The sequence below is a fragment of the Acomys minous genome, assembly GCF_964271855.1.
Source record: "Acomys minous genome assembly, chromosome: 12".
NCBI lineage: Eukaryota > Metazoa > Chordata > Mammalia > Rodentia > Muridae > Acomys > Acomys minous.
Window position 1 is genome coordinate 39,481,138 of NC_140493.1, and position 13,496 is coordinate 39,494,633.

General features: G+C 47.6%; 1 protein-coding gene across 1 annotated transcript; it reads right to left on the reverse strand.

Annotated features, from left to right (window-relative positions):
- Positions 1-1,110: 1,110 nt before the first annotated feature.
- KLHL38 (kelch like family member 38) lies at positions 1,111-12,055 on the reverse strand. Its single transcript, XM_084750189.1, has 4 exons — positions 11,887-12,055; positions 9,956-11,306; positions 4,663-4,768; positions 1,111-3,575 (listed from the first exon to the last, which is right to left on the reverse strand). The coding sequence occupies exons 2-4, from the start codon at positions 11,303-11,305 to the stop codon at positions 3,286-3,288; spliced, it is 1,746 nt and encodes a 581-aa protein (XP_084606315.1). The 5' UTR covers position 11,306; positions 11,887-12,055; the 3' UTR covers positions 1,111-3,285.
- Between the last annotated feature and the right edge of the window lie 1,441 nt (positions 12,056-13,496).

Here is a 13,496-nt window from a genome sequence, read left to right on the forward strand (position 1 = left end):
GATGATCCCACCCACAAAGGGCTGGGGCTGGGCCCTCCCCCCAAGGATAATTCATTAACAAAATGCCTCATGGCTGGATCTCATGGAGGCACTTTCTCAACTGAGGGTCCCTCCTTTGAGATAGCTCTGGTTTGTGTGTCTAGTTGGCGTAGTATGAGCCAGCACAGAAGGTTACAGAGTGTGAGTAAACGCAGCCGCAGGCTACCTTCTGTGCCCTGCATATCTTGTTAGAGATGGTGAACTCAGTTTCTTCTGTTGGGGAGTTTGGTTCTCAGCCTTCCCAATGCTGTGACCCTTAACCACCGCCCTCTCTTGCTCACTCTTTCATCTTAGGATGGGGTGTGGGATATTTTCTTTCCTAGCCCTTGATCACTTTCATCTCCGACTCCTCCTGCTGCCTGTGGAGATGATTAGTCAGGCCGCTTGATATTTTATTTTAACTTAAAACGTGTTAGTTGAACTGCTGCTGGCTAAATATACTTTGACCTCAGCAGCGGCCAGCGAGGCTGTACTCAGCCAGTGAGACCAGGGAAGGCTCGTGCCAAAGCCATCTTTCTCTTTCACTTTGGATATGGTTCTGCCCTGCTGGACTGGACTGGAAAGGGCCCCTTGTGTGCTGAGGGTTTGTGTTGCTATGCCATTTGGATTGGGGGTTTGGTCAGCAGGGGGTAGGTGTGTAATTCCTCTTTCAAGAAGGCACCCTGACCCACAGAGTTAGCCTGTGGGATGCCCCTTTAGTTTATGAACACTAAGAGGTGGGTCACATCATTCTGTCATCTAAGTTGACTTGGAGGAACTCTGAGTAACCACAGCCCAGGGCAGCCTATTAGTGATTTGACTCATCAGAGAGGGAAAGAAAGTCAGACCTCCTACAGGAGTTTACAGATGGCGGGACTCTTCCATTTCAGACAACAGACTTCTGTCCAGCACTTCAACCTCTAGACTCCTGGCATGTCATGTCACATCCACCTGGACCTACCAAATCTAACTCAGGCTCTACCATCTCTCTCTCTCTCTCTCTCTCTCTCTCTCTCTCTCTCTCTCTCTCTCTCTCTGTGTGTGTGTAGTGAGCCTTGTAGATTGAAGTCTGAGAAAAGAATTTCCTGGAAGAGGGGTACAACATGGGGAAAGGGGGTCTGCTTGGGATGTATATATAACTGTGAATGGTATGGGTATTGCTAAAGGAAATACAGAGAGGCAAGATCGGAGATGAAGCCCTAATACAAGAGTGGAGATGCTGCAGCGAGGTTTGAGGAAGGGTACTAACTGGGCTCTGAGGCTCACCACAGTGAGCTCAGAGGGTTTGGGAGAACAAGGGGATGAAGAACTATTTTTAACACACACACTGTGCGCGTGCACACACACACATTTTATGTATATGTATATTTTATCTGCATGCATAAGCACTACGTGCATGTCTGGGGCCTGTGGAGATTGGAAGAGGAGTAATATACAATTGCATGTATTTTATGAATTCACCCATCCAAAGAGAGGAGAGATAAAAAAAAATGGCCCCAAGAACTGAGACTTCAGGTATAGCCCCATTTAGTAGTCATGAAAATGAGGAGACAAAGTGAGTCAAAGTGAAGAGAAGCCAGAGCAAGAGACGTGGAAGTGGGAAAAGGAAGGTAGTTCAAGGTGGAGGGCGAGGTGGGCAGTGACGTGCCGTGTGGTCAGTGTGGGCAAGACATGAAACTGGACTGTTTGGTCAGTGTTTGCATCACTGGGTGCTTTTCCAAGTTCCTATTCAAGGAGAGATAGGACCAAGATCCTGATTAGTGAATCTTCAAAGAGAATAGATTAGAGCTGGGATGCAGTTTCACTGGTCGAACGCTTGTCTAGAATGTACGATGCCTTGGGTTTGATCCCCAGTGAAGCCTAAATCAGGAGCGGCTGTACATACCCATAATCTCAGAACTCAGGAGCTGGGGGGCAGCACTAGAAGATCAAGCCTACATAGTGTGTTCGAGGTCAACCTGGGCTACATGAGACCCTGTCTCAGAAAAGGGGAGAGGATTCGAGGAAGGGTCAGCATATGGTGGGCTGAGGGGCAGGGCCAATGGCACAGGCAGAGTCTCTGGCTGGACTCTGAGAGCCTGAGGGGCCAGGATGGGAAGCAAGAAGAGAGCAAGGCTCTAGCATGTGGACACTTCAGGACTGCACGCAGAACAGCACGATTTGTTCCAGATGCTTCCATGGGTGGGGAACAACTTTACTTACAATACTGAGATTGCCTAGCCTTGGCCAGGATGGGAAAGAGAGTAGCTATGGTGGTCTTCAGTGCTCAGAGCACAGCAGGGATGGGCAAAGTTCTTCACCATGGCTGAATGATAGGGCCAGCTAGGATGCTTTTCAGAAATACAGAATCGTGGGCCTCACCTCAAAGAAACCCCTGAGCATCCATCTTGAGTGGGACTACACAACCCTGTTTCCAAATGTCTTCCCTGTGGTGGTACTCAGGCAGCACTGAGAACCTCAGATGGGCACTTGAGTTTTTTCATAGGCCTGACAATGGATGAGTTTGAGGGGGTGCTTGGAAGTGAAGGGGACACAGGGAGGGTCAGCCCTGACATCCGGAGGGTAATGGCTGCTGTTGTTGATGAGGGAATCTGTTGGTTTTCCTCAGAAAAGCTATTCTTATAACACTTACTGAAATGAAACCTTGGATTAATTCTGCAGCTTTATAGCTCCCAGGAGCCTGGGAGAAAAGAACATCTGTTACCAGAAGCAAACTTTGTCCTCTTCTTATGTTTTTCATTGCAGAAAAAATTTGTAAACCCTAGGTGGCTACTGAACCAAGCCTAAGTTCAATGTGCTATGTCCATAGCGTGTAGGGGAACAGTCACAGCCAGTTTCACATGTGGACACCTGGCCTGAGTGATTCTAGGGGTCCTCTTGGGTCCTTCAGCTCTCTCATTCTGGATGTTAAGGGTCACCTGGGCAGGTATGTGTGTGTGTGTGTGTGTGTGTGTGTGTGTGTGTGTGTGTGTGTGTGTGTGTGTGTGTCCAGGTTTCCCAGAGGAAGTTTGGGCTGCCAATCAAGGAGTTAACCTCACTTCTTCCACCAGGAGGGATGTGGTCCAGATCTATCCAGTTATAATAGTGTAGTGTCTGGCATTGGTTCAGAGGTAGGGATGGAATTTTCAAAAGCACCCCACTGGCATCAAGAACAAGACTACTCTGTAGAAGTGGTAGTTTTGACTTCCTCTGCTCTAGGCCCTACCAGAGCTGGGTTGCAGTCTCTTGCCCCACATAGCATTTTGACCAAGACGGTTCCCATGGCTTTCATGAGAGGCTGGCCATGTGGGGTATGCACTGGAGAGTCAGGCAGGCGTGGTCAAAGAGTTTGTGAGGTAGCTGTCCCTGGGACGTCCAGGTGTCTGTCTCAGGGTCGTAGCAGTCAAAGGAAGCCGAGTCTTCGATGCTGCAGTCTGTGGTCAGCCGCCGTCCACCTGTGACGTACAGCTTGCCCCCCATCACTGTGGCCCCATGGTGCATCCTTCGGTCTTTCATGTCCGCACATTTGACAAACTTGTTGGACTGAGGGTCATAAGCAAGAATCCTCCTTGTGTAACCTGGAAAATCCGATAACACAAACAGCTATGGGCTGCTCACCTGGGCCACGGGTCCGTGGTTGATGCTTCTGCTTCCGGCCCACCCACACCACGCTGAAACTCTGAGCTAAAAGCATGGATGTTCAGGTACCCTGCAGCTGCCTGGCATGTGACAGAGCTGGGCCTGGCCCCAATTTAGGCAACATGTAAGTCATGTGTAGAGTAAGGGCAGGTTCTGCCTTCCAGCAGCTTCCTTAGCCTCGTTGGCATTTTCGTGTCTCCCACGTTATCCAAGAGCCATAGCCAGTCAAGGAAGCCAGGCTATTGGGCAGCTACTTTGAGGGTCCCTATTTTGCTGACAGGTAAACCAAGACATAGAAAGATGAATAGCTTGCAAAAAAAGCTTGTAGCCATTTAGTGTTGGGATTTTGAGCCCAGGTCTCACTGATTCCCTATACCAATCCTCTTAAACCAGAATATATTATGCATTTACAGAGAAATGATGCATAGCCATTGTTGTCGTTGCTCTTGGTAGTATCATCATCATTATGATGATTACTTATAATAACAGTAATAGTTATTATATTATTATTATTATTATTATTATTATTATTATTATTATTATTATTATTATTATTATTATTATTATTATTATTATTATTATTATTATTATTATTTTGAGACAGGGTTACACACTGTTGTCTAGTCTGAGGTAGAACTCACTATGTAGCCCCAGACTAGCTTCAAACTAGTGACAGTCCTTCTGTCTCAAGTCATAGGTGTGAGCCACCGCACCTAGCCGGTGTTAGTAGCAGCCAAAATCTTTTCTTCACTGTGTGTCTGGAACAATCCCGAGGGCCTTAGCCATGTTACACACTTTATTATGGCAACGGCTCTGCAGAATGGTTACCACTTTGTCTCTTGTTTATACAGAGATATAGGGAGAAGCTTCCAGGTGAATAGCCTTGTGGGGCTTTCTGCACTGTCCTCAGAGTATGGGCGTGCTTTCAAAAAGACCCACCCGGAGAGGAACACTTGGCTGTCAGCAACCATTTTCCCTCAGGACCTGCCAAGTCTGTTCCCAGGCAGCTGTCCTCTGTTAACTCACCTCCCACAATGACAATTCTTTCCCCCAGCACCACTGCGGGGGCACACACGTTCTTGATCATTCTTGTCTCCATTTTGTACCACGTGTTTCTGGAAATGTGGTAAACCTGAAGGGGGAGACACGATCATAGTAATAAAATTTAAAGTTAACTTCTTTAAAAGAGAAAAGAGGCCGTTGTTTATTACATTTGACGTGTGTGTGTGTGTGTGTGTGTGTGTGTGTGTGTATGTGTGTGTGTAGTATAGATGCCTCAGCTTAAGTATGGAGGTCAGAGCGTAGCTTTTGTGTTTCGGTTCTCCTCTTCCACCATGGGAGTGCTCAGGGTCTTAACGCAGGTCATCAGTCTTGGTGACACAAGCTTGTACTCGCTGAGCCGTCTCATGGCCCAAGTAGTCATTTAGAGGGTGAGTCAGAAATAATATTTTTCTATTTCTTTTCATGTTTTAAAGTGTAGGTAATTACTATCAGTAAATGAATTATGGCTGGCAGAAAAAAGAATGTACTAGAAGCTAGTCATGTGACCCCGTGAGACCAATGACTGTATTTTCACTGAATGGACCGAGAGCTCTGTATTGGGGTAGGCATTTCACTTACCTTGTTGGGATAGTTTATTCTTCTAATGAGGCATGAAGTAACTTGGGTATTTAGTAAACCAATTATTTTTCCTATAATTTGTATTTCTAGCTCATGTTTATATTTTTAAATGTTCCTGTGTAGCTGAGAGGCTAAGAGCACCAAGAATAAGTTTGAGGCCATGTAAGGAAGGCTTTGGAACAGTTTATGCCTGAGAGGAATTTAAGTTTTGGGGAAAGACAAGAAACAAGAGAAGATGACGAATCAAAGAAGAGAAGACTGTCTCGTTAGCTATACTATGAAATGTGGATCAAATCAGGATTCCCTCTTCCGTTGCTTTTCTAGGTTTAAAATACAAATAGGAAATGTAAGTTAATTAGTAATAGGCAAAATCCAGCACAAGAAATAAAGGAATGACTCCACATCAGAAAAGAAGTATTTGTTCACAGAGAAAAATGACATAGTAATTGTTGAAAACCTTTTTTTCCCCGTATAAAATATAATTTATGACTTTATGAAAGACCTTAATCTTACCATTAGATAAAAAATTTGGGAGTGATGATGTAAGGCAGTTGATAGAGTACTTGCACGGCGTGTGTGAAGGCCTGTGTACATAAACAGGGTGTGGTTAGTGCCACCTGTAACCCTAGCAACCAAGAGGTGGAGGCAGGAGGACCAGAAGGCCAAGGTCATCCTTGGCTATAGAGGGAGTTCAGGGTCTGTCTGGGCTACATGAGACTTTGCTTTTTAGGCTGGAGAGATGGCTCAGCCATTAAAGGCTAGGCTCACCACAAAAAAATATAAGAGACTTTGCTTTTAAAATAATGAATAGAGGCTGTAAAGGTGGCTCAGTGGTGAAGAAGAGACCTGTCTGTTCTTCCAGAGGATCTGGGTTCAATTCCAAGCAATTCACATGCTGTCTTTAATTCTAGTTCCAAAGAATCAGACGTTCTCTTCTGCATGCACGTGTGTGTGTGTGTGTGTGTGTGTGTATGTGTTTGTGCATACTATATATATGCATGCACTGATATGTATGTAGGCAGAACACCCATATACATAAAAACAAATACATCTTTAAACATAAGTAACTACATAGCATGAATAATTTGACACCCACAAACATTTTGTCAGTCAGCTGCTGCTTCTTCCTCATTATTGAGGCCCCGAGCTCAGGGACTTGCTCAAGGCTACACAGCTAGACTGAGTGGAAATGGTAGTTTCTGGTTCAGCCCAGAGCCCAACGCCATGGACCTGTTGAGGGAGTACGTACAGCCTTTCCTGATAGTTTACACATTATTGTGTTGTGCATGTGTGTATGTGTGCACGCTCGTGCCATGACGTGTGCGTGGAGATCAGAGATCAACTTTGTGGAGTCTGTATTCTCTCTCTCCATTTTTACATGGGTTCTGAGGGCAGGGGGGAGCATCAAACTCAGTTCATGAGGCTTTCATGGCAAGTCCCTTTGCATATTAAGCCATCCGTGTTATAGTCTCCCGATGGATGTTTTTGAGACCAAGATCCCCTTGGGATCCGTATCAGTCCTTCTTCTTGTTGAAGCCTGAAGAACCTGAGAATGGTCACAATGGCTGGGAAGCCCCGTTGCTTCACCTGAAAGCACACCAACAGCACGCCCCTTGAGAACTGAGATCCTCGCAAGAAAAGCAAACGCTGGTTGCATTCAGCTCCAGTGAGTGATCTCTCCCCTGGCCTTCAGCTCTCTTAGCTTTGCTTTTGGTTTCAAGGACACATTTATCATCCATCCATCCTCACAGTACCCCAGAGAGGCTGAGGCAAGGGAGCAAAGGGAACAAGTGATACTCCCTCATAGCATAGCATGAGATTTGTGTTGCTGTCCAGCAGCAGAGGCAGAGCAAAGGCCAGGTACAACGGGACCGTGCACACCCACCTTGTCCAGTGCACCATTGAAAGACAGCGCTGGAAAGAACACACGCATCATCGGATGGAGAAAACGCCGCCTCTGCCTGAACACCCAACCTGCTCCATCGAGGAACTCTGGGCATTCATTTTAAACTCTGTTTTAGTGAATAGAACGTCCACTTCGAAGCTAATGCGAGGTAGGAACAAAAAGCATGCAAACTAATAAATGCACCCATTCCTGGCTTTCCTTAGCTGCACCACGAAAGGCTCACTCACAAGCTGGTGTTTGTTTGGCTTTGTTTTAGTTTTGCGTCTTATTCTTAGGAAGCCTGTGATGGTTTTGTGGTGTGAAGTCACCAGCATGTTTGTTGATTCTATTCAGAAAAGCAGGCAGAGCGGTGGTGGGAGGGGTTGTAGCTTTCCATCAAAGCGCTCTGTTGCATGCATCTCTTTTGAGGATTAGCGTGGAGTTTCTCCCAGCTTAAGCCAACGTGGAACTGAGAACCTGTATGTCTTTGAAGTAAGATTCTTCAAAGACGGGCACGGGAGTCTGGGCTGCAAGACAGAAGGCGAGAAAGCAACCTCCAGCCGCGGCGCTGATAGAGCCCAAGCCATCCTCACACTTTGTCTGGACTTCTGGGAGAATCTCCCAGCTCTCCTGCCTGGATCTCCTCCAATCCCTTCTCAACAAGCAGAGAGGGAGCTAAAATGCAACTGTGATTGCTTCCTCACCCCACATGAAACCCTCCGAAGCCCTCTGTGCCCCATACTCTCAGGATACCATCCCATGTTTCTTGACAAGATTTACGGAGTCCAGTTATAACGGCTTCATCTCCACCAGCCCTTCTGGAAAGTTCCACAATTTTGGTAGGAGGGGCTTGGAGGTAGCATCTGGGTGGAGGATGTTGCTGGGGTAGCGTGGGAAGGGGGTGATGAAGATTATATGGGGGTTAACACCTGTTCTCTCCCCAGCTACCGTCCACAACCACATGTCACGCTCTCAGCATCCCAGGCAGTGGGCTGTGCCTCCTTTTTTTTTTTGTTGTTCGGGGGCCTTTGTACAAAGGACCTTTCCCCCGAGATCACTGACTTCTTCAGCTGTCAGGAGGTTCTTGGCTTTCAGTCAGGCCCTCGCTTATATGCTCTTTTCAGCATCTCAGCATCCACACAGACTTTCCTCTTTCAGCCGTCTTTCTTATCTGTCAGCTCTCTTTCTCTGCTGCTGTGCTCAAATCGGCTAAAGCCAAGCACAGAGTTTTCTTCGAAGTCCTCTGGACCCTCACACTAGGTGTGACTCCCTCTGGTCCCGTTCAGGACACCCCTGAGCTCGCAGAGACCCGTATCTTCAGCTTCTGAATAACAGCTGCCCTGTACACTCCTTGGAGGTTAAATGTAACTTTCCGTTTCCTCCCAGGTCTGCGGCCATTACAGTGGCCAATGATCAGTATAAAGCATACAGACGAGCAGCGCCCAGCCCTCGGGGTCTTCTATGCGGTGAAGAGAAGCTTACCAGCTGTGGAGCAATCGTTACAAGCTTGCGTGAAGCTGGGTAACTCTTGATATCCTGAAGGTCGCCTTTATCAAATACTGCCCAGAGACTGTGTCAGTGACCTGAATTTCTTCTGTCACTTAAGACATGGATCCCCAGACCTTACTGTGCTTTGGGGCCCCCTGGAGACTTTTGTAAAGCACAGGTGCCGGGATCCCATGCTAAGAGGCTTGGATTCAGCAGGTCCAAGGCCAGGTTCCAGGGGATCTGTTGGGGGAAGGCTTGAGTCTTCTTGTGAAGACATACTGATACGGGTTAGGGGCACCACTAACATCCTATAGGACTTTGCTGTCTTGTTTTTAACGTATTTCAGCCCGAACTTTTCGCTTACTTTTCCTTCAAGTGGAAACAAAGTCTTTGTGCATGGGGGTGCATTTGACATAACTTCGCATTAGTCTCACAAAAAGAATTCATAAGTAAAAAAAAAAAAACACTGAAAAGTTTCTTCTTTTAATTCTCTGCAAAAGACAAATTTATGCATGTGTTTGCATGCTTTGTACATGCCTATGTATATGTATATGTGCATATTGTGTGTGTGCATGTGTGTATACGCACACACACAAGCATACATGTATTTGCTCTCATATGTGCACACATTTTTACATATATGTGTGTTTATGTGTGCACATGGGCATGTTAATAATACACATATATGCGCACGTGGGCATGTGTGTATACCATTTAATATAGCATATATATGCACACATGAGTGCATGCATGCATATGTGCACACGTGTATATTCCATTATGTATCTGCATGTATACATATGTATACAAGTATATATATGCACATCTATATGCCATGAGAAATATGAATATATACACAAATGCATATATATATGTGTGCACATGTTTGTCATTGTACATGCATGTGTATATGTCTGCATCTATCTACCATTATATATGTGTATATGCATATGTGAGTATGTCACATAATTTGTGTGTATATATATATATGTGTATGCATGTTTATGCTGTTATATATGTTCATGTGAATTAATGCACACATGACTGAATACATGCACACATATGTATGCATATATGTATATGCCATTATATATGTGCATGTGCCTATGTGAGTACATATATATATGATTATGTGTGTATATGTATAATGTGTGCATGTTTATGCTATTACATACATGCATGTGAATGCATAGTCATGACTAAAGACACACAGGTATTTGTATATGGCATTATATTAGGTGTGTTTATTACTCTGTGTGTGTGTGTGTGTGTGTGTGTGTGCAAACACACTTGCTACTAACATGACGAGAAGGACCAGCTGATTACCTGGATAAGGCGCACAGGGTTCTGCATGATGTCCTCACCCCCAAAGAGATAGAGCCTTTGGTCCTTCACCGCAACGGCAGGGTGGAGCACGGCCATTGGCATGCTGGCCACGCTCTCCCACACATCGCAGATGCTGTCGTACCTCTCCACGGAGCCCAGCAGCTCCTGCCCTTCTCCTGTGCCCCCAATGGAGAAGATGAAGTTCCTGTGGGCAGCGCTCCTGTGGGAGTAGCGGGCTGCCAGCATGGGCTCCCCCAGCCGCCACTGGTTGAGCTTTAGAGAGAAGATATAAACGCTGCAGCTGATGATACTCTTCCCCTCACTAACAGCCATGCCCCCAAGCACATAGACACTGCGGTGCAAGGTGACCGCCGAGGCCTTGTACAATCGCGTGGGGAGTTTGGCTAGGCTCTGCCACTGGCCGGTCTGTACACTGTAGAGCAAGACATCCCTGGTGGTCTGCTGGCTGTCTTTCCGTCCCCCCAGGAGGAGGAGGAAGTCTTGATAGGAGCTCCGTGGGGGGCTGTGCCAGACGAGTTTGCAGTCCTGGGCACAGGGACCGTACAAAGAGAATATCTGCTTTCTGGCCATCTCCAGGATGGCCTGGCATGCGGGTGAGGACTGGAGGAGGGCATCATTGGCCATAAAGTGGTGGAAGAAAGCAGGGTGAATATACTGTAAGCGGACCTGCTGCAGCAGTTCCTGCAGGTACCTCCACCGGGCCCTGAGGTCATGCTTGACCCAAGCCATGAGGGCCTCAAACACCTTCTCCTCCTCTCCACAGAGCTGGTCATCTCCCAGATAGTCTCTCAGCTCCACAGCACAGAGCTCCTTCATGTCGGCTGATGCCGCCACCTCTGGGAAGTAAGTCAGGGCCACCTCCCTGGCTTTCTTCTTAAGGCTCTCACAGCTTAGGATTTCCGCAAGCCTGACCAGGCTCAGGCAGTTGCTGGGGGCCAGCTGGCTCTGCAGGTATGAGGAGCAGGCCTCGAACAGTCGTGGGTACTGCAGCATGGCAGCTGCCTCCATCAGCGGGAGGACACTGGAGGCTGAGATGTGCACCTCTCCCGTGTACACATACGTGATGACCTGCTCCAGGGTTGCGGAGTTGATGCCTTTCAGCTGCACTTTGGCCTCTCTGCTCTCCCGGAAGTGGCTGCAGAACATGGCCTTGAAATAGGGGCTGCTGGAGGCCAGGACATTGCGGTGGCAAGGGATCTCCCGGGCCCCACAGCAGATGTTCACATCTGTCAGGATCTTGCTTTGCCTTAAGCCGTTGAGCTGTCTCAACAAGTCTGAGGAGAAGTCGCGGTCTTTGAAGACAACCCCATCAGGCAACTCCTCATCCATCCTACAAAGAAAGAGGGAAGCCTCAAATGGAAGCAAGGTCAAGGCTCTCTCACAGAGCGTACTGGACGGGGGGTTTAGCTGTGCAGGCTCCGAGCCTCATTCACTGCTATGTGTTTCCCAAGAGCACCCTCACCCTCTGCCACAGAGTGATCTACTTTAGGCCACGGTCATCCTCAGAGATAAAAGGCACATCGCATCTCGAGCTACACTAAGGCGTCTTCCAACCAAAGCGGATAGGTAGCGGGGGACTCAGCATGTTAGCATGACACTTGAGAACAGTCCATGCATCTGACAAGAAATTATACCTTTGTCTAGGTCCTCAACTCATGTGTCAGTTAATTTATCTCCAAATCTTTCTGGGGCCTTGTTATTCCCGGAGGCTGGCATTCTGGGGGCAGGGGTGTGGTCTTCTGGTCACTAGACAGAAGTGAGGGATCACAGTGGGCCGTCGCAAGATGCAGATAGAAGACTGCGTGGGCTTTGGATGTAATTAACAGAGAGCGAAGACCAAGCACCTTTTGTGATTTATTGGTGACACAGCCAGTCTGCCTGCTGAGGGATGATGTGTTAGGGACACTTACCTTGTTTTGGTGCGGTGACATCCACAGATGCCTGCTGGGTCTGTCTCGTCCTTTCAGAAGATTTCTACCTTAGGCTTGGAATAGAACCACAAAGCCCAGGCCTTTCCTTTGGCGAATTCTCCTATCCTAGGAGACTTCAGGGTTTGTTTATGCTGCAGGCACTTTCACAGCTTCTAGAGCTCTGCAAGGGCTGCTGGGCAGGCAGACAGTGTATACATTCCAAGGCTAAGAATAGCTGCATATGTACTTTCCAATGTTATGACATGTGACTTTCCAGTTGCCTTTTGCAGCCACCCGAGGGCCTGCAGGGCTGCGCATGCCCACATGCCTTGTTTCCTTGGCGAGTGTTTACATCGGCATAAATAGAAAGGGAGGAACGAATTCTCTGACCAAGGCTTTGCTGCCCAATTGGACGCCTCCCGAGTCCCTTGTCCTGAGACTGCCTGGGAACACTAGATGTCTGTAAACAGGTTGTTGTGACCTATGCAGAAACACTGGGGACAGCTCTGGGTCACAGTAGAGGGGACAGGTGGTCACAGGCAGAGAACGAACAGAACCCTGGGTGCTATTCAGTAGGTGTCCATCCAGTATCTCCTGCCTGGCAGGATTGCTGTGAGGCCTGTGGTTTCCCTTGTAGGCTCTCAAGGCAAAGGAATCCAGAGGAAAGGCTGTTTTTGTTTGTTTGTTCATTTGTTTTTTTTTAAATAGTTGTTAAGCATTCTGGAGTTTCTAGACTTCAGAAAGTCCCGATCTAATTGAGCCTTCTCTCTCTCTCTCTCTCTCTCTCTCTCTCTCTCTCTCTCTCTCTCCTGACTTGTAATAACTGTGTGTTTGTCTGTCCCTCTGGAAACCTGCTAACTGCTCTTCAGCTGGTCTTTCTTTGACCTCAGGCTTTCTTCTCTGTCTCCTCTCACTGGATAGAAATGAGTTAGATGCAGGAGGCAAGGCACCTTGACCCAAGGAGAAGGAGAACAGTGAAGGAGAGGGTGAGGAGGAGAAGGCATAGAGGTGAGAGGAAGCAAGTGGGAGGAAGGGAAGAGGAAGAGAAAATGAGAAAGGTGACATGGAGGAGGAAGAGAGATGGCGGAAGAGTGATGAGGAGGAAGGGATGGATGGAGAGGGAGGGAGAGAAGGCAAGTTGGAGGGAGACAGAAAGGGATGGAAGGTAGAGGAAGAGGAAGAGGAGCGGGAGGGAGAAAGGAGGAGCGGGAGGGAGAAAAGGCAATATGGAGGGAAAGCTGGTAGGAAGAAGGAGGAGGAGGAAAAGAAGAAAGAGAAAGAAAATCCTGGTGGTGGTGAAGGTGATGGACAGGGGGCAGTGTCACATCACTGGAAGGGTTAGAGGCGGGCAGATGTCATTTCCTTCTTTGCTGGTGTCCGTTATTGCTCTAGCCATGGGTGGAATAGAGGCCCAACTTCCTGTTCCCACCTTGCTCTGACTTTTGTAACAGCCTCTCATGCTTGTCTTAGCCTGTGTTTCTAGTCCTTCCACCATTACTACCTTGTTGCCACAGAGTAACCCCTGGGAAGACAAGTCAGGACCTGCCAGGCTCCACGCCACACCTCTGCTGGCTCCCATGTCATGAGTGCTTCTTAGCAGGAGTCACGTC

Excerpts from the sequence above, each read along its gene's own strand:
- KLHL38 (XM_084750189.1), bottom strand. The coding sequence starts at position 11,305 with ATGGATGAGGAGTTGCCTGATGGGGTTGTCTTCAAAGACCGCGACTTC. Across the intron at positions 4,769-9,955 it reads ACCCTGTGCGCCTTATCCAG|GTTTACCACATTTCCAGAAA; the intron begins GTAATCAGCTGG and ends CTCCCCCTTCAG. Across the intron at positions 3,576-4,662 it reads AAGAATTGTCATTGTGGGAG|GTTACACAAGGAGGATTCTT; the intron begins GTGAGTTAACAG and ends CGGATTTTCCAG.